Source organism: Camelus bactrianus, chromosome 11 (assembly GCF_048773025.1).
Source record: "Camelus bactrianus isolate YW-2024 breed Bactrian camel chromosome 11, ASM4877302v1, whole genome shotgun sequence".
Taxonomy (NCBI): Eukaryota; Metazoa; Chordata; class Mammalia; order Artiodactyla; family Camelidae; genus Camelus; species Camelus bactrianus.
In genome coordinates, this window is record NC_133549.1 from 16294567 (window position 1) to 16317017 (window position 22451).

Genomic DNA, 22451 nt, shown 5'->3' on the forward strand with positions numbered 1-22451 from the left:
GGCATCTTGGCAGGGCACAGGAGCTACCTGCATTAGTCAGCTATTGCTGTGCAAAAAATCATCCCTGAACTTAGTGGCTGTGATCATCATTATCCTTTCTCACAGTCTGTATGGATCAGGAATCCAGACAGGCCACTGTGGGTCAGTTTGTCTCTGCTCCATGATGTCTGGTGCCTCAGCTGGAACCCCTGACTCATTGCTCACTGGTCTGGTGGCTGATGCTGTGGCAGCTGGGGCCCTAGGCTGAATGCCCACGGGGGGTCTCCACATCCCCTGAGTTTCCCGTCAGTGCTGTGTCTGGGTGCCTGGTGTCAAAAGTTCAAAAAAAAAAAAAAAAAAACAGAAGTAAGACCAACACATTAGAAATTAGTATAAGTTTATGTGCACACACCAGAAAGACAGTTTGCCAACCCACACCACTCAAACCAAAACAGGGAATGAGGCTCAGAGGATGTTATGAAGCAGCTTACACAGTGTGAGCACAGTGACTATGTGTCCTTTATTATGATTGGTTATAATATCGGAATTTTCTTAAATGAAAGGGAATTGGTTAGTGGTCACTTCACATCAGTTTTAGGGAACTATGTAAGTTTTGCTTACGATTTTCAGAGGCATAAGCAAGAACTGTTTCAGGTCAAGTTGACCTTCTTGTGCTGCAAAATAAGCTAAATTAAGCTTTGCTTATATGGCTGGTTTTGTCTGCTCAGGGAATTTTTTCTGGTTGTGTTTGATTTTAACACCAGGGCAAGTGTTCTGAAACAAGAATCAGGAGGAGCCACCCTCAGAACCTCAGAAGCCAGGCAGCACCGTGTCCCGCATAGTCTTTCGGAGGCAGCTACAAAGGTCCACCCCGGAAGGTCCACTCACTGGTGCTTGCCAGAAAGGGAAAGTCAGTAGTGCCGCCAGTAGTGTTACGGAAAACAATCTGCTATCCACCCCAACCATGATCAGACCCAAGAATCACTATCACGATTCAGCTCCGGAGGCTGAGAGGCTGTGGCCTCCCCCTTGGGGTGGTGGGCGACTTCTCCCAGTGAGGAGCGCGTGGGAGATGGCAGCAGCCTGGACAGAGAAGCACAGTGTGGTAGGCGGTCCCAGCTCTGAAGGGGGATTAACCCAGAGCCGGGCATCCCAGATTCCAAACCTCCAGGGGCCCAAGGTGAAGGCGGGAGGCGACGTCAGAGCACTGCTGTCCTGGGCGGGGGTGCTGCGCACTGGCCAGGTATCTGAGGGGTCTCAGCAGGCTGCCGCCTGGAAGACACGGTTGGGGCGCTCTCAGCACAGCCGCCGGCCCTCAGGGGTCCTTCTGGAGGGAACAGTGTTGGTGGAAGGAGTAAGTCCGCCCTGTGGGGCCAGCCACTCCTCCCCACCTCGCGGCACCAGGGACCCTGAGGGAGAGGGTGGGGGGCGAGGCCTGGGGGCGGAATGGGGGCGCGGGGGAGAACACTCTCACTCAGGGAGGAAGCTGGGGGGCCTCGGACCACAAACACACGCTGGCGTCCGGCTCTCGGACCTGGCGAGGGATGCGAGGAATGCCACCTGCGAAGCCGGGCGGGTGTCGACCCCGCCCTGGCTAGGCCCGCGTGACCCCACGTTCTCGGGGCGCCGCGATGGACCCTCCCCGCGCGGCTCGCGGGGCTTCCGCGGCCCTCTCTCCCTCCATCCAGCCCCCGCCCCTCTACAAGCCCGCCCTCCATTCTGGCCCCCCTCCCTCCGGCCCCGCCTTCTCACCCGGGCCCCGCCCCTCTCCTGCGGCCCTCCCTCCCTCCAGGCCCCGCCCGTCCGTCCAGCCCCGCCCCTCTCCCTCCAGGCCCCGCCCCGCCCCGCCCGCGGCCCGGCCCCCGCAGGCCCCTGGACCATGGTGGTGCTGAAGGGCGTCCCCGCGCTGCTGTCCCCCGAGCTGCTCTACGCCCTGGCGCGGATGGGGCACGGAGACGAGATCGGTGAGCGCGGCAGAGGCAGGGCCTCGGGGAGACCGCTGCATCGGGCAAAAGTCGGGCGAGGCTCCCGGTTCCCTCGCCTCCCCCGGCCCCGCACGGGTCCTGGCCCACGTGATGTCCCGGCCAGGAGGCGACGGACTCCTGGCGTCCAGGAAGAGCCGGGTCCTGGGTGAGGCCACTGGTTTGGCCGTCCCCTCTTTCTTTAGGAAACTGAGGGCTGGGCGATCACGAGGACGATGGCCCTCGGCCTGGGAGGGATTGTGTCAGGGCTAGTCCAGTTCCTCCCCCAGCCCGAGGGTCCGGGGCCCCAGCGGCCAAGTCCACGCTCTGACCCCAGGCCCTCTGTGCGGCTCATACTCCAACCCCTTCCCGACGCGGCCCCGAGGGGCCACAACCGCCTGCGCCTGGGCTGTACCCTGACTTTTGCAGTGGTTTCTCTTTTCCTGGGATTGTGGGCCTTGGGCGGGGGCTGCTGGCCGGACGCTGAGCGAGACTCCAGGCAGCATTCTGGTAACACCTGCAGTTCCTCCTACACCTGCAGTTCCTCCTGCACCTGGTGCTGCCTCTCCTTCCGCCTCCACTCTAACGGGATGGGAGGCGCAACCGGCGTGGCCTAACGGGTCTGGCCGCTGACTGTTGGTGTGCGCCTGCCCACGCGGTGGGAGGGTGGGCTGCACGGACCCATCTGGGATGTCTAATCCCTCTGGCTGTTCAGTTCTTGCAGACGTGAACTTCCCCACCTCCTCCATCTGCAGGTGTGGCCCAGAGGAGATCCGTGCCGATGGTGAGCTGCTCCCTTCTTCTGAGATGGGTTGGGGAGGGTGGGCTCTGGGCTCCCCAGGAACTGCAGCTCTGCTCCCACCCCCACCAATTACTCAAGCACCCATTAGTGACCCAGGAAATCCCAGTGCCAGGACCCTCAAGACCGTCCCTGCAGCCTCCAGTCCCCAAAAGTGAGCCTTGGGGCCTCCTGCTCCATTTTGCACACAACTTAGTAACTTCTTACAAATGAGGAAACTGAGGCCTGCACCTTGTTGGCTGGCTGAGCAGTGGTCCCCCTGCCACCTCACCCCTGGTCAGATGTTCAGCCTTTGCTATGGAAACCCCCACACTGGTGACCTGGTCCTGAAGGCTCCAGGTGTCCACACACTCCATCTCTAAGACCCTCTGACCTCCCAGGAGCTAGTGGGAGGTGAGGCTGGGAGGGGCCTGGAGCCAGGTCTGGGAGGTGATGGTAGGAGCAGTTAGTGGTACTGTGGGTGGTAGAGGGTATGGGCTGGGACTGGGCTCAGGCAAGACTTGGATGCTCCCCTCAACCCCCAGCAAAGCTGTGAGTCAGGAACACAACTCTCCCTGCAAGGTTCAGGCCACTAAAGGCACAGAGATGTAAAGTGTGGGGTAAACCCAACCCCCCAGACAGAGCGGTCCTGACCCACGGGCCTTGGCTTCCACCCCTGCTCAGGGAGCTGAGCCAGCTGTGCCTGAGTTTACACCCTGGGCCAGGAGACCCGAGTGCTGTCCTGCCTATGAGGGTGGGACAAGGTGGGCCAGTGGAAAGGCCAGGATGCTGAAAGAGAAGGGGTGTCTCAGTAAATCATGGTGCAGCCCCCGGAGGTGACACACACCCCGCAAAACAAGTGGTTAGGATTCACATCGAATAGACAGGAAAGTCTCACCTTGTAGATACGCAGGGGAAAAGCAGCAGATGGCAGCAAGATTTCCTTTATGGGGTTAAGATTACAGCCAATTCTTTCTTTTGATCAGATCTGTGTTTCCCAATTTTATACAAGAAGCATGCATTAGTTTAGCAATCAGAAACCAACTTTCGGGAGAGCGGGGGACCTTGGAGCCAAGTGGGACAGGTTTGGAGGCAGCCTTGGGCAAAGGGGCCTCTTTCCAGGCCCCACTGTCCTCATCACAGGGAGGTCATCTCCAAGGCCTTCTAGGGTCAAGGAGGAGGCCCAGGTGCCTCTCCTGGCAGATGGGTGTTTGGGATCACCAACAACAACCTGTGTGGCACAGAGTGGAGTGGGGTGGGCAGGGCCGGGACAATGACACCAACATGACCTCGATAAGTGTCACCGGTCAGGCCGCAGATGCCTGAGCTCCTCATCTGTCCTGGGCGCAAGTTTATCCTTGCTGTCCGAGTTAGTGAGATCCAGTGTGGAAGGAGTAGACAGGCAGGTGGGCAGGTGGCACTGTTGGTGGCCCGAGGGAGAGGGCCGGAGTCTGAGGCCAACACTCTGCCTTCAGGCCTGGGCATCCCTCAGCTCCTGGAAGCCATGCTGAAACTGCTACCACTGGACACCTACGTGGAGAAACCGGTGAGGCCTGCATTGCGGCCCTGGGTCTCAGTTTACCCTTTGCCAGAGCTCAGGGGGCCCACTTGCCTTGGATGGTGGGGAGGACATGTGTCCCTGAAGGCCCTGATCAGCAGAGCCCTGAACTGTCACCCAACAAAGGGGTCCTGGAGGCACCCAGAGCAGGGGTGGGTGGGCTGCAAAGCTGACCCCCTCCATCTTCAGGCTGTGGTCATGGAGCTGGTGCCCAGCGACAGGGAGAGGGGCCTGCAGACCCCCGTGTGGAGGAGCTATCAGTCCATCCTCTTAGGGGCCGGCTGTGCGGTGAGTCTGAGGCCCCCATTGGGAAAGGGGTCGGGGACTCTGTGACTCCTTGGAGCCCAGGAGAAGTGAAAGACAGGTGCCCCAACCCCCACACCATGGTTGTGCAAGCTCCTGCCCTGGGGACGGCCGCCCCTGCCCCCAGCCTCCTTCCTCCCTTCCAGGATCCTGACCTACCTGTCTCTGCCTGGGGGCCCTCACCCACCCCAGCCTGTCCCAGTGGGGACAGGGGGAAGTGGAGTAACCCCTGGTCCCCATATGTGGTCAGAGGCCTCGCCCAGTGCTGCAGGTCACCCCCAGCCCTGCACGGGGCTGGGCTTGTCGTCCAGGGACCACCCACTGGCAGGTCTTGAGCAGGATATTCCTGAGAGAGGACCTGGGGCTCCCGTCCTGGACAGCAGCCCTCCCCCACAACCCAGAGCTCCTCAGATGATTAAGGGCCCCAGGCAGGCAGCCACCAAACATGGCAAACGCCTCACCCACCACAGCCCACTGTGTTTCTGCCCACCTAGTCCTTGCAGGTCAGAAGCCCCCTTGTCCAATGGGGCCTGGGTCCCTCAACCATGCCACCCTTTGCCTTCCAGAGCCCCCTGGCGAAGATAGAGAGGTTTGAGTTCTATGAGCGAGCCAAAAAGGCTTTTGCTATTGTGGCAACTGGGTGAGTTCTGGTTGGATCCTACTGAGTCCACTGGGTTCTACTGGGTCCAGCTGGATCTGGGTCAAGCATGGGGCCCGACCCCTTCCCACTCAAGAGCTCCCCCCCACCCTCGTCTCAGCCCCTGCCCTGGCTGAGACAAGATGTCCCACAGGGATTGGGACATCCCAAGGGGTGTGCCTGGCCCTGCCCAGTGGGTGATAAGAGTGGGTGGGGTGGCTGGTAGAGCAGGGGTATGGGCACCCAGCTCTCTCTGTCCCAGCTAGCGCTCAGCTCAGCTCCTTACGCAGGGAGACGGCCCTTTACGGAAACCTCATCCTCAAGAAGGGGGTGCTAGCCCCCGACGCCCTGTTCCAGGCCTGTTGAAGACGCCCCTGCCCAGAGAGGAATCTGGACCCCTGAGCCCAACAGTGCCACTGGCAGGCACGTCCAGCAGCAAGATGAACGGCCTTGCCCTGTCCGGTCAGGGGCTCTGGGTCCGGTGCTCAAATGATCCCAATTTGTGAAACTGATGGAAATTGTAGTGACTGGCCAACGTTCAATCCAGAGATTTAAACAACTCTGTCCTTACTCACAACAGCCTGTCTGGCGCCGAGCACAGTGGAGGCTATTGGGTCCCCAGAGAGCAGACCCTTCCCTGCCCACGATGAGCCCTCAGGTGGGAAGTATTGCCTCCCTCCTCCCTATAGGTTTGGGCCACCTGACTTGGCAAGTCCCTGGGTTTGGGACCAGAGCTCACACATGTAGATACCCTCATGTGGGGAGACCCCACAGAGGACCTGGGAAGGGGACTGGGGGACTGGAGGCCTGGATGGGGGCAGTGGTGATGCAGCACACTGCAGGGGGCCTGGAGATGGGTACTTCAGCTGCCTAGGCCACCCTGAGGGGGCAGGGACTTCTGCATCAGCCCCCAGGGCTGCAGACACTAAGGTGGCCCTTGAAGAGGGGACATGGGCTGTTCCTGCATCCCCAGAGGAGGAGGGCAGGTGACGGGGCTGGTCTGGGAACCCTGGAGCTGAAGCACAGGCTTGAGCTACCTGGGGCGCCCAGGCCTGTGTTCCCTCGCTCTAGTGGTTGAGCGCCTACTGAATACGCACAAGCCTGAGCAGTTCTGTGGACGGGGGTGGGGGGGTGGGTAAAGGACAGGAGGATGCCCGGGGCTCAGGCAAAGGGCCTTCCTAAAGGAGGCCTGAGAGGCTGCAGGTTCTTGAACTGAGTCTCACGGGGTGGGGAGAACCAGCACCTCCATCAGCAGGCCGCCTCCTGCCCCGCGCCCACTGGTCTGCCTCCTCACGGCACATCAGCCTGCACTTTGCAGAACTTCCCGAATGGACTGCAGCGCACCCTTTTGTCTGGCTTCTCCCTCAGGGTGCCTCGGTGGGATGCGTGCGTGTTGTGTGCGTCGAGGACGCTTCTGCGGCTGGGCAGGACTCCACCGTGTTGCAGCCGCGCACTGGTGCGTGGTGCGGGGTTGTTTCCAGTTCTTTTTGACTGCAGGTAAACTTCCTGTGAACGTGCGTGCACAAGTCTGTTTCTCTGGGCTCACACCTCAGGGTCCAGGCTGGGTCGGAGGGCAGATGTGTGTGTAACTTCCTGAGAAGCTCCCAAACCGTTTCCAAAGCAGCTGAGCTAGTTTACGCGCCAGCCCCAGGCCTGCCGTCCCAGCTCCTCGTCCCGTGTGCTGGGCTCCTGAGAGCTGCTCTGACAGGACTGTGGTGGTGTCGCCTCCAGTTTTCATTTGTTTCCCTGTTGATCAAGGCCGTTGAGCATTTCCTCATGGGTGGACGTGCCTTCTAGCTACTTTCTTTGCTGACATGAATGTTCAATCTCTTGCCCATTTTGGCACCAGGGCCTTTAATGATTTTGGTTACCAGGATCAATGTCATGGGGGCTCCCACCCCATCACCAGGCAGCCCTGCTGGGTGTCCTGCAGCTCAGCCAGGTTCTGACACCACCTGCCTGAGGATGCGTCAGATCCCTCAGGTTCACGGCTCAGTCTCGCAAGACTGCCCCCAGCACCGCCCCTCCTCCAGATGCCAGTCCCAAGTCCAAGTTGTCACCTGGGCTTCTGACCAACTGGCTGTAGATCGGGGGCTCCCACGACCCCTCCCTGGGCTGGACTGATTTCCTACAGCTGCTCACAGAACTCAGAGGAACATTCACTCACGAGATCACTGCTATCTTTGGATGTGACTCCGGGACAGCCAGGTGGAAGAGATGTGGGGACGGGTCCCCCACCTCTCCAGGTGCCACTCTCCCCGAATCTCCTCGGTTCACCAGCCCAGAAGCGCTCCAGGCTCAGACCTTTGGATTTTTATAGAGGTTTCATTACAGAGGCGTGGTTGGTGAAATCTTTGGCCATTGGTGAGTGGTCCTCTCCCCTTCCCGAGGTCTGGGGGTGGGGCTGCAGTTCCAACCCTCTGGTCCTGGGAGGTTCCCTGGCAGTTGGCCCCCATTCTTAGGGACCGTCCCAGGGTCCCTTCATTCCTACAGCAAAGGACACCTTTATCATGCTCATCAGGGTTTTGGGAGCTTCGTGCCAGGATCAAGGACGAAGACCAGATGCATATTTCTGATTATAAATCGTGTTGCAGTCTTTTTCACTCAGTCCAAGCTCTTGTCAGGGAGCGCCGGGGCCACAAGAAGCATCTTGGGCTCAACCAAATGCTCAGACTTGGGAGAAGAGCATAGAGCACCCTTGCTGGCCATCTACTCAGGAAGGACGTCCCACGGGGTGCAGTGGGTCGCAGCCAGCTCAGGTGTTTGGGGTGAGGGTCAGTGGGTACCGCCTCACTAAGAGCCCACGGCCCCCAGAGCCAGTGTCTCTGGCCACTGCTCTGCAGGTGCAGCGTCCAAGTTCCCGCCAGGGCTGCTGCCTCGGGGAGCCAAGGCTGTGGCTCCCAGGCGGGAGGACTGACTTCCCACCCACCAGCAATCACTCTGCATAAGCAGTGCTGCCTAATGACACCGGGACAGAGAGAGGTGACGCAAGCTCAATGGGTCTGTTTGCCTCTGTAGGTGGGGTGAGGGGTGGGAGTGCGCCTGGGAGAGCTAGGGGAAGGGGCTTGCGGGGGACTAGCCAGCCAGGGGGCCTCCCCTCCCCTCTCCTCCACTCCTGATTCCAAGAAAGGCTAGAAGGAGCCACACCTATCGTTGGTGACAGACCCGTGGTCTGTCGCCTCTGCCAATGTCTCCTGCTCCTGAGGCTTGCATGCACTGAAGCTCACGTCCAGGTCCCCAGCTCACTCTGCCTCTCCAGCTGTGCCCTGGGTGGAGGAAGTGTCCTCGGGGGAGGGCTGGAAGGAGACTTGGCCACAAACACCACCATGGGCTCCCCAGGGCCGTGGCCACCAACGACCTTGGGTCCGAGCTCACTGGGATCTGGTCCCCGAATACCTGTACCCAAATCACTCAGGGGTGGCCCCCTAACCAGACAGAGGAGTGACCTGGAGAAGCCATGAGCCTCACGCATGCTGAGTTCAGGGCAGCCTGAGACCTGGGTGCAACTCTGGGGACTCGCAGACACTGCTCCTCGGGTCTGGGTGGGAGCAGGGGCCCCCGACTTAGCAGGCAAGGTGCATGGTGGTGAGGCGCATGGCGGCAAGGCTGGGACCTGCTCTGCCTGTGTCGGGGCAGGGTCTCAGGCTCCTCATGGGTAGCACGGGGCTGGCAGAGCTTCTGCGTTGTGGGTGCTGGGAGGCATGTTTGAGTTCTGGGGGCTTGGGACTTGCTGGGCAACAGGAGCTCCAGGGCACATGGGGTCATCTGGACAGACCCACAGTCTCCGGAGCAGTGAGGTGTGGCATTCTGTCTTGGCCACAGAGCCGACTCTGTCTGGGCCATGGGGAGGGCTCAGGCACCAAATGCTTCCCTCTCGATGCAGGGGCCGAATGCTACCCAGAAACCCCATCTGAATTGCATGCACCCCGGCACAAACACTATGTGTGGAGTAATTCCAGTGACCCCATACCTGCAGCTGTGACTTCAGACCTGCTGAGCCAGGCCAGGCCAGAGCTGGGCACCTCAGCCAGTGCCAGCAACTGCCCAGAAAATGAGGACAGAAAGTCTGGACCCAAGTCCACTCTCATTCACCGGTGCACCTGAGCACCTGTCCACCTGTCCATCTGAGGAGTCAGACTGGGCTCCCTCCTCCCAAGACCTTTCCATTCTCAGGACCTGTCTGATGGAGCCCAGGGTAATTCCACCCTGACCACTGGCCTTTGCCACACCCCAGCCCCCTCCCAAGAGCATGGGCTCTGGGCGTGGGCAGCAGGGCTCAGCCTTGTGCTCCTGGGGGCTCTCGAATTGGGGGGCAAACCCATGGCCCCCCTTCTCCCAGACAACAGGCCGGGGCTCACAATCACTGATCTTGAAGACACATGTGGCCTCCACCTCTTTGCAAGTTTTATTTTTTCCAGCTAGGAAGGGGTTAGGACTCCCTGGGATGGTAGATGTGGTCTCGGTCCTCCTCTGGCCCTTCGAGCACCTGGTGAGATGGCAGCACCAGAGCCCTGACCCCCGCCTCCTCCTGGGGCTCCTCCAGCCAGCTGTGATACAGGCTGTCACGGTCGGGTTCAGGGCCCAGGATGTCCTTGGCACCTACGAACAGACAGATAGAGGTGTGGCCTCAGCTTCCCTCTCAAGGCCTCATCATCCAAGTCGACCCCTGGAGGGCTCCCCTGCCCTGACCTTGCTCCCCCTCCCAGGGGGCGGCTGCGACTTTTGGTGCCACAAGCAGCCCCATGAGCTGGTTGTCCTTCTCCAGAGGCTCCATTGCTCGGACACCCCAGGCCCTGTGAACAAAAGCCCCTGGGTCAGGTCCACGTGCACAGCAGGAGGCCCCAGGGCCAGCACGCTGCCACTCCCAACCCAGACCCTCGGGCCAGGTGCCCCCACCATACCCCTCATGTGCAGAGCCCAGGAAATCCCCGAGGGTGAGGGGCATGGGAAGACATCCTGGCCCAAGACCAAGGCTGTGTTGCCTGGGGGGATCCATGGGGACGGGGTTGCTCTGGGCCATGAAGACCCCTGGGGCTTGTCCGAGGTTCTGTCCTGTCCGGATGTCAGCAGGCCCCAGGCCTGGTCAGGCTGTCCTCACATGGGTGCAGGAATAGGGCACAGTTCAGAGGCTTCTCTGTCTCTGCCTTGGCCTTGAGCGGGAGCCCTGGCAGGGACTGCAGCCTGGAGTCCCCAGGCTCTGTGATCTGCTTGGTTGTTGACAGACCCAGAGACTCTCGCATCACCCCTCCCCAAATCTGCTGGACAGGACCTCTCCTCCATCCACCAAGGCCCCCAGCTCAGGGAGGCCCCAAAGAGGGTGCAGCAGAGGAGTTCAGGAGGGGCTGCTGGGGGCACTCACTCCTTTGTGTCCTGCTCCATGCCGACTTTGCCTTTGGTCTTGAGAAGGACCTGAGAGAGAGAGGCCACAGATGTAGGCTCAGCACAGTCCTCAAAGCGTCTAAGGTCAGAGAACAGCTCCAAAGCCCCCTGGATCACACTTGCCGACTCCATTCCACCCCTGCCTGCCCCTCCTGGGCCCTCTGGGGACTGGCTGGGGGCCCTGTGGTTTCTGGGAAGACTTGAGGAAAGCAGACGGGTCACACCCGCACCACCTGTGCCTGACTGGTGGCCTGAGGAGGAGGGGCCAGCAGGGACAAGAAAGCAAATGAAACAAGGGACCCAGTGGAGTGAGTGCTTCCCAGCAACTATGGGTCCTCCTGTGTCTCCCTCTTCAACTGGTCGCTCCCAGGTGAGCAGGGCTGAGTGGCCTTGAGCCAGGGCGAGGAGGTGACAGCCCCAGCACAGTCCTGGCCCCAGACAGTTATTGACACCCAGCACAGCTGAGCAGCCTTGCCTATGGAGGTGCCCTGGGCTTCACAGCACAGGCAAGTGTCAGCAGGCCCCCTCCCCGACCTGGTCACCTGGGGTCATGGAGGCCCCCCCCCAACCTGGTCACCTGGGGACATGGAGGCCCCCTCCCCCACCTGGTCACCTAGGGTCATGGAGGCTTGTCCATCAGACCCCGAAGAGGGGCTGCTCTGAGTCATCCTGTGTCCCCCCAGTGCCCACAGTACCACCCAGTACACAGGGCCTGCAGTCTTCAGATCCAGGGCCGGCCAGGTGCCCTTCTCCACCTGCCTGCTGGCTAATGGGGGAGCAGAGGGGAGGCTGGGGAGGAACCCACACTTACCTGGGGTATCAAGACTGAGCCTGCCTCCCACGGCAACACAGCCACCAGGCCAATGACCAGGAGGAGTCTGGAGGACCAGAGAGGAGAGTGAGAGGTGGGCGAGGGGCTGCTCCAGCCCTTCCATCTCCAGACAGGACGCCTGGGGCCAGGTCCTGGCCAGGTCCACGGGTAGTTTACTGTCCCCCTTGTCACAGACCAGGACACTCAGGCATTGAGAGGTGGGACCTTGACAGACCCCCACCTACTCCCAGCCCCCAACCCCCAGGACCAGAGGCCACTCTCCTGCCAGCTGCCCTGCATCCCTCACTAGGGGCAGACCCCACCCTGCAGGCATGGGCCACCCGCTTGGACCTGATGATTTGAGCCCCACCTCCTGCTCCAGGGCCTGGCCTGGGTCAGTGCGGCCCCCAGCGCCCCACGTTCAGGCGCTGGTGGGGCTCGGGCTCGGGGCTCAGCTGTTAGGGCGCTCTAAGCCCTCAGCACCCCTGCAGTCTTGCCCTGTGGCTCCTCAGAGGCAGGTCCCAGAGCCGTGGACAGACAGCAGGTCCAGTACCTGGGCAGGAAGCCCAGGAGGCGGGAAAGGCGAAGTCTCTGCCTGGACATGGGGGAGGCCGGGAGCGCCCACAGGGAGAGGAGGTCAAGGACCCAGCCTGAGCAGGGGTCTGAGGAGCAGCGGCCGAAGGTAGATGTCCAGAGATGTGCACAGGGCGGAAGGTGTTGGGGACTCAGCAGTGAGGAGGCCTTACCCAAGACGGCAGTGTCGGGAGAGCAGAGGACGGACAGGAGACACTGTGGGGCACGTGCCTGGTGCATGTGTGTCCATGAGCATGTGTGACTTTCAAGTCGTTAAAAACCAACACAACAGGCCCCAGGTGGAGTTACTTATGCTAAGCCCCATATCACCCAACTGAGACTGAATTACAGTCTGGGCTCTCCCAGTAGCAGACTCTTAAACCAGTCAGTCCGGAATCGCTGGGTCAACACTGGTGAGGTGGGTGGCCAGAGACCCCGCCACCCCCTGAGGGAAGTGACCTTGCAGTCACCCAGAGGCTCTGCTTCACATCCCCTCCTTGTTCCTGCTCCCTCTGCCTGTAAGTCTCACTTTGTAATGAAAGCTCCTGCTGGATGGATGCTACCAGATTCGAGTAGATTTTCGAGTAGATTTTTGCTTAAATAAACTCAGAACGCTTCATATGCCCTGGGTATCTTCAGCAGTCCGCGTGTGCAGTGGGCTGGGCCAGGGCTGGGGAGGGCCGGGGAACGCAGGGTCAGCAGGGATGGCCAGCCAAGGCTTCCTACATGACGTCCCGCTGGCCCCAGATTCCAGCCCCACAAAGACCTTCGCTCCTTCTCCGGGTGACTCAGCACATTGGGGTGAGGGTTCCCATGCACACTGAGGGGCCAAAGGGTGGGAGCATGCCCTGGACTGCAGGGCACTGGCCTGGTCTAGTTCAACTGCCCTGCCTCCCCTGGGTACCGACCCCCGGACAGAGGCCGGTTCTGCTACTTGGTGAGGATTGAAATGGGGGCCTGGGCCTACGTGTCTGGACTTCACACCCAGCTCCACACTGCTCAGCCACATCAGGAAGCCACTTTGCAGGACAGAAGGCTGCTGGACCGGGGAGCAGGGGTGGCAGTGGTGAGCACGGGGCAGCCTGGCTGTGGGCCCCCTGAAGGCCCCTCTCCAGGCAGACAGCTCTGAACACCAAGACTGCCCACCTCTCTATAAAGGCCGCATGGCCTCTTGAACAAGATGGAGTCCCTAGGAGAATCCCCAGGACAGGAGGGCCAGAGAGAGCTCCGGCCCAGGGGAGGGACACCCTACAAGAGGGTAGGGGAGGAGAGGGGAGACCCCTGAGGGAGGACGGCCTCTGACTTCAGGGTCCAGCAGGAGCCCCCATGCTCCCTGAGCCTCCAGCTCCCAGGGTGACGTCCCTTTGGGCTCTGCCTGCCCCTCCCCCAGCCCCTGCCAGCCTCCAGCCCCTTGGTCTTGACTACCCCCCAGTCAGACCTGCCTCCTTCCAGCCTTGTGCTCCGCACCTCCTGCTCCAGTGGGTGATTCTCCACTGGGTCAAGGGACCCCCAAGGGGCAAGTGTACTCTCTCAGAGGGGCCACAGGGGCTGCCTTTGGAGCTGGAGCCCAGACGCAGACAGATGGGCAACAGTTACTCTGGGAGACTCGGGAGGGGAGGTCTGCCCCAAAGCCCCAAACACCCGGGAGGAGCTGGCGCTCTGGGCAGCCACAGCCAAACACTGGTTTGCAGACAGAGAGCCCTCGCCCCTGCCCCTGGATCCAGGCCGGGCTGGGGACACAGGTGCCCAGGGGCTGGTCCCTGAACCAAGTGACTGAGCAACAGAGGTGCAGGGTCTGGGTGGGGACATGGGCTCACAGGTGCTGGGCATTACCTCTTCATTTCAGGGTCCTGTTCTCAGCGTAGAGGGTGCTCTGGGGGACCTGTAGCTCAGACCCGGGTAGCCAGTGACCCAGGGATCCAGATGCCAGGCCTCGCTCCTCCCCACCCAGCTTCTGGAGGTTTTATGGCCCCCATGTGGGCGTGTCTGGACAGAAGTCCGGGCAGTGGAACCTGTATCTCCCAGGTCCACCCAGCCCGACCCCACCTACCTACCTGCCACCCTGGAATCTGCACCGCCTCCACCCCGCCCACAGGTGTCCTGATGCTGCAGGCCCTGGGCTTTGTCCCCTGGGGGCATCGGGCCCTCAGGGGGCTGACTGCTCCAGGAAGACCTGCCAGCCCGCCCTGCCCATGGGGTGGAGCTCTGCACCAGGACTCCTCCAAACTATGCCGGTTCACTGAAAGTTCTGATAATCTAGTACTGAACACAAGCAATGTCTGACTCTTGATCCAACATTTCCATATGGTTAGCATGCATAATAGCTTTTCTAGTGAAAACCCGCCCCCAAGGGTGAAACCCAGGACGTGGGAGGCACAGAGAGACCAGCCACACCACTCCCGATGGGCTGGGCGGCTTCGGGGCACAGCACGGCACGTAGTCCTAAACCCCCAACACGCCACGTAGCACGTCCAGCACTCAAATCATCCTTGTGAGGAGTAATCATAACAGCTCACCCTGCTTGCACTGAACAGACTCAAAGTCACTCATTACACGCTCCTCCGTTAGCCACGAGGCCTTGTCATCGGACCTGTTCTCATCCAGGCACCTTGAAGCAGTGGACAGGCTACCGCCCTAATAATTGCTCGTGGCCTCGCATCATCTGTATTGTTTTGCTTAGAAAATTCAAAAGACGTGCTCACGGACAAACCGTAACTCTAGCCCGCAGGCTACCAACATCTCTTCCACAAACAGCAACGTGGTGACACCAGCAATTCTTACAAACCTAGCCCTGCCCCCAGCAATCTGCATAATGGGAATCATTCGTACTAATGAAGCTGAGTCCCCCTAGAACTGAGTTGCCTTACTGACTTTAACCTCTGCACCCAAAACTTTATTCCCTTTCTTGTCCCCTCTGACCTCAATCCTGTGCTGACTGAACACTAGTCACCCAGAGTCAGATGACTAAGAACACGGCTGTTGATAACACAGTTAAGGCACTAGAATTGCTGGTGTAGACATCATCATTAAAACCCAGGCTCTCCCCCCAGGGCAGGGTGAGCCAACAGACCCCGGAGCCACAGACCACCTGGCGGACTCCTGAAACTAGATTAAGAAATGTCACGGAAATGTTACAGATGTGTCACAAAGCTGTGACTAATCCCAGTTCTCCGCTCTTCCCCTTTAGCAAAATCCCCTAAGTCACAGACCGAGGAGGAGTGGGTCTGAGACTGTCTCTCCCGCCCTTGCTCAGTGCCCTGGGATAAACCCTCACTTTGCTGCACACACCTGCTGTCAGTTTGCTTTCTGCTCCGCCGGCACAAGAGCCCTGGCTGGGTTAAGGCACTGCCATCTTCCTCGTGACCCAACACCAGTGTCATCCAAATAGTGGTCAATACAGTCATCACCGCCTTACACTCTCTCCAGTCATTCGTCAAGATGATACAAGAGAAAGGAGGAGGGTGCAGGCAGGTCTCGGTTGAGTCCCTGGGATGCACCGCCCTCAAGTGAGAGTCCTTGGAAAGAGTTCAGGAGCAAGCCACAGATGAATAAAGGTAGATTTATTGAGGGAGATGTACACGGGAGTGGGGGGAGCTGGTTAAATTAAAGGTAATACCCTCTGTAGACAGAGTTCGGGCTGCCTTGGAAGGTGAAGGGGCAAGGGTATTCCCAGGAGCTGGGGCACCTCCCGCTTTTGACCTTCTGTGGTCAGCCTCAGGTGTCCTGGCGCCCGTGGGAGTGTCATTTATCAGACTAATGCACTACAACGTGTATCATGAAGCTCAAGGTCCACTGGAAGTTAAGTATCCTGCCGTCTTGGGCCTCAAGGTCTACTGGGGGTTGAGTCTTCCGCCGTCTTGGTGCTAACTGCTGTGTCATTCCTTCAGTGGCCTTGCCCTGCCCCCTTCGCTCCTGTCTCAGTAACACGGTGAGGGAAACATACACATCATATAAACAATATTAAACCACCATTTACATGAGAGAAACCCTCATAACTCTCCCCTCATTACCCTGTCTACTCCCATCACTCAATCCCAAAGTTATTTGGGGGCCTATATGTGGTAGATATAGTTTAACAAAAACATTAGATTGTGAATCTCACAACAGAAGCTCAAACTTTGTTATTTCCCACAAAAGTATGCAAATGCCTAATTCACACCTCCAGATTTAACAATATGGCTTTTTCAAACTTTTAAAGGCTGGAAGTAATTCCTTGGTCTTAGGAACCAAAACACTGGTGCAACTCCAAATAAAAGTAATACATTAACTTGCCTCTTCTACACAAATCACGCTATTTATACTAACTTTGCCAACTATAATAACCACCTCCAACATCTCAAAAGAAACCTATGTCCATTTTATGTAAAACCATGATCTCATATGCCTTTGTTACCAGCTTAATTCCCACAACAATATTTATTTCCTCAAACCAGAAAATAATAATTTCCAACTGACATTGAATTATTATTCAAACCCTAAACTATTAATTGGCTTTATTTTTTTTAATTTCTCTTTTTTTATTGAAGTTTAGTTGATTTACAATGTTGCGTTTCTGGTTTACAGCATAGTGATTAACTTATACACATATATATTATTTTTCATATTCTTTTTCATTATAGGTTACTATAAGATATTGAATATAGTTCCCTGTGCTGTACAGTAGGACCTTGTTGCTTATCTATTTTATATATAGTAGTCTGTATCTGCTAATCCCAAACTCCTAATGTATCCCTCCCCCAGCCCCCAACACTTTTCCCCTTTGGTAACCCTAAATTCATTTCCTATGTCTGTGAGTTTGTTTCTGTTTTGTAAATAAGTTCATTTGTATTATTTTTTTTAGATTCCACTTATAAGTAATATCATATGATATTTCTCTGTCTGACTTACTTCACTTGGTATGATAATCTCTAGGTCCATCCATGTTGCTACAAATGGCATTATTTCATTCTTTTTTATGGCTGAGTAGTATTCCACTGTGTGTGTGTGTGTGTGTGTGTGTGTGTGTGTGTGTGTGTGTGTGTGTGTGTGTGTGTGTGTGTGTGTGTAATATATCTTCTTTATCCAATTATCTTTCAATGGGCATTTAGGTTGCTTCCATGTCTTGGTTATTATAAATAGAGCTTCTATGAACATTAGGCTGCATGTATCTTTCTGAATTAGAATTTTCTCTGGATACATGCCCGAGATTAGGATTGCTGGATCATATGGTAACTCTATTTTTAGTTTTTTAAGGAATATCCATACTGTTTTCCATAGTGGCAGCACCAAACTACATTCTCACAAACAGTGTAGGAGGGTTTACTTTTTTCCACACCTTTTCCGACACTTATCATTTGTGGATTTTTTAACAATGACCATTCTGGCTCATGTGAGGTGATACCTCATTGTAGTTTTGATTTGCATTTCTCTGATAATTAGTGACACTGAGCATTTTTTCATGTGCTTATTGGCCATCTGTATGTCTTCACTGGGGAAATATCTGTTTAGGTCTTCTGCCCATTTTTTTGATTGGGGTTTTTTTTTGTTGTTATTGAGTTGTAGGAGTTATTTATATATTCTGGAAGTTAAGCCTTTGTCAGTTGCATCGTTTGCAAATATTTTCTCCCAGAGTGTCTTTCATTTTGCTTATGGTTTCCTTTGGTGTATCAATTGGCTTTAAATTAGACCATTTCTCAATGATATTCATAGAAGTAGCACTTTTTGTTACATGGTCAATTATAGAATTCTCAATATCATACAGACACCCAGACCCAAATAATCAATTTCCAAGCACCTACTCACATTTATTATCACCATACTAGTTTTAGTTGCTGCCAACAACCTTCTCCAACTTTTTATCAGATGAGAGGGAGTTGGAATCATGTCTTTTTCATTAACTGGACGATGACACAGTCAAACAGAAACAAACCCCACTGCCCTCCAAGCAATCTCACAAACTGCGTTGGCGACATTGGATCATTAGCTTAACAGCATGGCTCTTGCTCTACTTAAACGCATAGGATTTACAACAAATTTTCATCCTTAACCTTAAATCACTCTAATTTAACCCTCACTGGACTTCTAGCCTGATTTTGGCTCCACCCACGACCCCTACTCCAGTGCAGCGCCCCATTGCAGCCCCAGCCCCAGCCCCACTCCACTCTTGTAACAGGAGTCTTCTTACTTGTCCGTTTTTATGCACTAATAGAAAACAGTAAAACCACCCAAACAATAGCACTGTGCCTAGGGGCTGTCACAGCAATCTGTGCTCTCACCCAAAATGATATCCAAAATATTGTTGCCTTTTCCACCTCAAATCAGCTGGGCCTCCTAGTACTAACTCCGGGGATTAACCAACCCCACCTGGAGCATCTCCACACCTGCACACATGCATGCTTCAAAGCCGTGCCATTGATACGCTCCGGCATACAGTGAACAAGATACTCAAAAAATAGGAGTTCTGTGTAAAGCAGTGCCTTTTACCACAACGTCCCTTATCATCGGAGGGCTTGCATTCGCAGGAATACCATCTCGTACAGGCTTTACTCCAAAGACCTAATAGTGGGAACCACTAACCCATCGTCTGCCAGCACCGGAGGCCTGTTGGTCGCTGTCATTGCCACGTCCGCAACAGCAGCCCACCGCACTTCGGGGACAGCCACGCGTCTCCACGCTAATGCTAAATAACCCACCCCAGTCAATCCTAGTAACCAGCTGTGAACTGGCAGGGTCCCCTCCACATTCTGCACCTCCAGCAACATCGCTCCAACAACTACCCCACAAATGACAGCCTTGCTACTTGAAACAAATAGTCTTTGCCGTGACTACTTCAGGTTCTATTCTGGCACTCAGAATCAGCCTTACAACACAACATCTAACATCTGATTCTTCTTCAAACCTACTCAAATCCTCTAACCTTCTCGATACTCTCCAACCACCACACACTATCTGTCACATCTAAATTTACCAGCAACATCCCTGCAGGATATAATTTGACTAGAAAATGTTCGACCAAAGCATCTCTCTCTTCCAAATAAAAATCCCTGCACTAGTGTCAGACTCAAAAGGCTTAATTATGTCGTATTTCCTCTCCTACGTTGTGATACTTAACTGTAATCCTATTTAACTTCCACGAGTAACCTCCAGAATAACCAGAACACTAATTAGTAGTGGCCAACCAATGACAGTCACCAGTCAAGGACCAGAGCTGCACAACGCAGCAATGCCTGCAGCTTCCTCACTAAAAACAACCAGTGTCATGAATCACTCAGTTCCTGTCCCACTAAACTTAAACGCAATCTCTACTTCCTCATCCTTTAAAACAGAAAGGATCACGGCATGCTCCATTATTAACCCAAAAGGAAACATACCCAAGACAGTTTTGTTAGGAACTCAAACCTCAGGATACTGCTCAGTAGCCACAGCTGTTGTAGAATCAGAAACCACCAACATTCCCCCAAATAAATTTTAAAAACCATTAAGCCCAAAAACGATCCACCAAAATGTATTACAATACCACAACCAGTTCCACACTCACAATCAACCCAAGGCCACCATAGCAGGTGAAAGTTTTCCAGAAAAACCTACAAAACTTTAAATAAATACAAACTATGTCATTCTTATTCTTACTTGGAATGTAAGCAGGGTTAATTACTTGAAAAATCATCATCATATTTCCACTATAGGAACACTAATGACCAACACTGAAAAATCCCACCCATTAATCAAAATTATTACAGGACATTTATTGATCTACTAGCCCCATCAAATATCTCATCAGGATAAAATTTCCATTCCCTGCTTGCTATCTGTTTAATTTTATGAACCTTTTTTTTCCTATTGAAGTATAGTTGATTTACAATGTTGTATTAGTTTCCAGTACACAGCATAGTGATTCAGTTATACATATATATGTATATATATTCTTTTTCAGATTCTTTTCTATTATAGTGAGGTGGGAAGCCCCATGAGAAGACCGGCAGGACCCCCAGGCAGGGCCACTAGTTTCCCACCAGCTCCGGTTCCCTGACCCAGCGGCATTATCTCGCTTTTGTGCTTCTGTATAACAGCTTGCTTCTAAAAAAGCAGAACTTACCCTTAAGATTCTATTGGTTCCCAAAGCTCACTCCTGATTGGCCCATTTGTAACACCTACTCTACATATGGCACGAACCTAGCTTACTCCTGATTGGTCCATTTCTATCACTTCTGATTGGTCCATTTCTGTCACTCCTGATTGGTCCATTTCTAACACCTACTCTGCATATGATGTTGCAAAATGTTGCAAAGTCTTGACTGGTAGCCTATAAAAGCCTGTGTAAACCTACAAACGGGGTCCAGAGCTTGGAGTGTTAACACCTCTAGGCCTACCGGCATAATAAACCTGAGTTCTCCAACCCTCTGAGTGCTGCTTGGTCTCTCACCAGGGTCCAGGTTGCTGTAACACTGAGCTGTAACACATTTTGCTGTAAAAATAGGTTATTATAAGATATTGAATATAGTTCCCTGTGCTATACAGTAGGACCTTGTTGTTTATCTATTTTATGTGTAGCAGTTTGTGTCTGCCAATCCCAAACTCCTAATTTATCCCTCCTCCCCCTTTTCCCTTTGGTAACCATAAGTTTGTTTTCTATGTCTGTGAATCTCTGTTTTGTAAACAAGTTCACTTGTGTCATTTATTAGATTCCACATATATGTGACATCACGTAGTGTTTGCCTTTCTCGGCCTGAATTACCTCTCTCAGTATGACCAACTCCAGGTCCATCTAATTTTACACATCTTAACAGGGTTATACCTAGCAATACATTATTCATCAGATAAAATAACTATCTTCTCATCTGTAACCCATATCTTCTGGGATGTAAACAACAGATGAATGATTTGATATTTATATACAAAAGGACCTTTCATAGTCTTGGTTTGCTTACCTAGAATAATGAAATACTTTGGAATAAATTCAACAAAAGAAGCACAAGAATAGTGCTGAAAAAAATCACAGATCTAAGTAAAGGGAGAGAATTTCCTTCTTCATGGATTAGAAGACTCAAGTCTTTGCTAAGATGGTGATTCTCCCAAAACTGATCTATCAGTTTGATGCAATGCCTATCAAATTCCTAGCAGAACTCTTTGTAAAAATGGACAAGTTGATCCTGACATATATATGAAAATGCAAATGACACAGAAAGGCCAATACAATTTCCAAAAGGACAAAATTGGAACCCATACACTACACCATTTCAAAACTTACTACAAAGCCGCAGTGATAAAAGACATGCTGTAGACATAAAGACTGAGACACAGATCAGGGAAATGGAATTAAGGGTCCAGAAATAAGGCCACCCATGTATGGACAACTGGCTTTTGACAAAGATGACAAGACAAGGGCAGTGATTTTAACAAAAGATGCTGAGACAATTGGATATTCATATGTGAAAAGAAAAAAAAAAACTTAGACCACACACAGAAAAATTATCTCAAAATGCACCACAGGCTTAAATATAGAAGTTAAAATTATAAACCCTCTGGAAGAAAAAACGAGAAAATTTTCAAATCCTTGGTTTAGGTAAATAGTTCTTAAACACAACACCAAAAGCATGACACATAAAAAAGAAAATCGATTCACTGGACTTCATCAAAACTAAAACTTCTGGGAGAAGGTATAGCTCAAGGGATAGAGTAAATGTTTAGCATGTACAAGGTCCTGGGTTCAATCCCCAGTACTGCCTCTAAAAGTAAATAGATAAATATACCTAGTTAACTCTCCCCCAACTTTTTTTTTTAATTAGAAACTTTTGCATTTCAAAAGATACTATCAAGAAAGTGAAAAGATAAGTCACAGATTGGGAGAGACTATTTGCAAATTGTATGTCTGATAGAGGGTTTGTATCCAGAATATACAGGTTTTACAGCTCAGTCATAAGACAAACAACCCAACTGAAAAATGTTTGGAACATATGAACAAACATTTCACCAAAGACATACAAGTGACTAATAAATCCATGAAGAGACATTTAGTTATTGGTGGAGTAAAATTTACGGTTTTAAGACAGGACAAGAAAATTTAAGCATAACACACTCCCTGTCTGTATTCAGCCCTCCCTGACATGCTGTGTGCGTCACCCAGACCTCCTCTAAAGCAAGATTGTCTGTCTCAATGTTCCCACAAAGATCAATGTTCCCCTCTTCATTCTTTTCCTAATTCTGTAAGGGCCATGGTGACCTGCAGTTCCTTTCAGACGTGTACATCTGGACTGTGTGTCTTTGGTGAACTTTATATAAAATGTCAGTGTTGGCTTGATGAGTGACCCTTTGCGTGAAAATATATATAACTGTGCCTTCAACTTCTAACAAATGGAACAGTCCTCAGAGTTTTCTGAGTTATAATCTTCAGGTTGGCTGGAATAAAATTCTCTGTTTCTCCTGTAGACCAACCATTGGTTAATTTTCGTTGACATTAGTTAGTTAGTTATCAGGGGAACAGATGCAAACCACAG

At 53.7% G+C, this 22451-nt stretch overlaps 2 protein-coding genes and 1 long non-coding RNA gene across 18 annotated transcripts; 1 reads left to right on the forward strand and 2 right to left on the reverse strand.

The window, feature by feature from the left end:
• Positions 1 to 359: 359 nt before the first annotated feature.
• Positions 360 to 1279, reverse strand: LOC123616093 (uncharacterized). Its single transcript, XR_006723950.2, has 2 exons — positions 1145 to 1279; positions 360 to 1062 (listed from the first exon to the last, which is right to left on the reverse strand). It is a non-coding gene; the product is annotated as an uncharacterized LOC123616093 (long non-coding RNA).
• Positions 944 to 19943, forward strand: FUOM (fucose mutarotase). Of its 16 annotated transcripts, XR_006723962.2 has the most exons (10): positions 944 to 1333; positions 1811 to 1943; positions 2656 to 2724; positions 4194 to 4264; positions 4466 to 4564; positions 5146 to 5219; positions 6585 to 6713; positions 7351 to 7580; positions 8060 to 8198; positions 9100 to 9236. XR_006723962.2 is itself a non-coding variant. In XM_045514733.2 (9 exons), the coding sequence occupies exons 1-9, from the start codon at positions 944 to 946 to the stop codon at positions 9318 to 9320; spliced, it is 1416 nt and encodes a 471-aa protein (XP_045370689.2). In that variant the 3' UTR covers positions 9321 to 12598. The 16 variants fall into 16 exon arrangements, 12 of the variants coding, with proteins under 12 accessions (XP_045370689.2, XP_045370690.2, XP_045370692.2 ...); XR_006723971.2 differs by lacking the exons at positions 7351 to 7580; positions 8060 to 8198; positions 9100 to 9236 and adding exons at positions 5507 to 5692; positions 5797 to 5874 and having other exon boundaries at positions 6585 to 6733; XR_012510006.1 differs by lacking the exons at positions 7351 to 7580; positions 8060 to 8198; positions 9100 to 9236 and adding exons at positions 5507 to 5678; positions 5797 to 5874 and having other exon boundaries at positions 6585 to 6733.
• On the reverse strand, positions 9599 to 13971 carry PRAP1 (proline rich acidic protein 1). Its single transcript, XM_010952431.3, has 5 exons — positions 13813 to 13971; positions 11407 to 11473; positions 10576 to 10625; positions 9906 to 10009; positions 9599 to 9815 (listed from the first exon to the last, which is right to left on the reverse strand). The coding sequence occupies exons 1-5, from the start codon at positions 13818 to 13820 to the stop codon at positions 9646 to 9648; spliced, it is 399 nt and encodes a 132-aa protein (XP_010950733.1). The 5' UTR covers positions 13821 to 13971; the 3' UTR covers positions 9599 to 9645.
• Positions 19944 to 22451: the final 2508 nt, after the last annotated feature.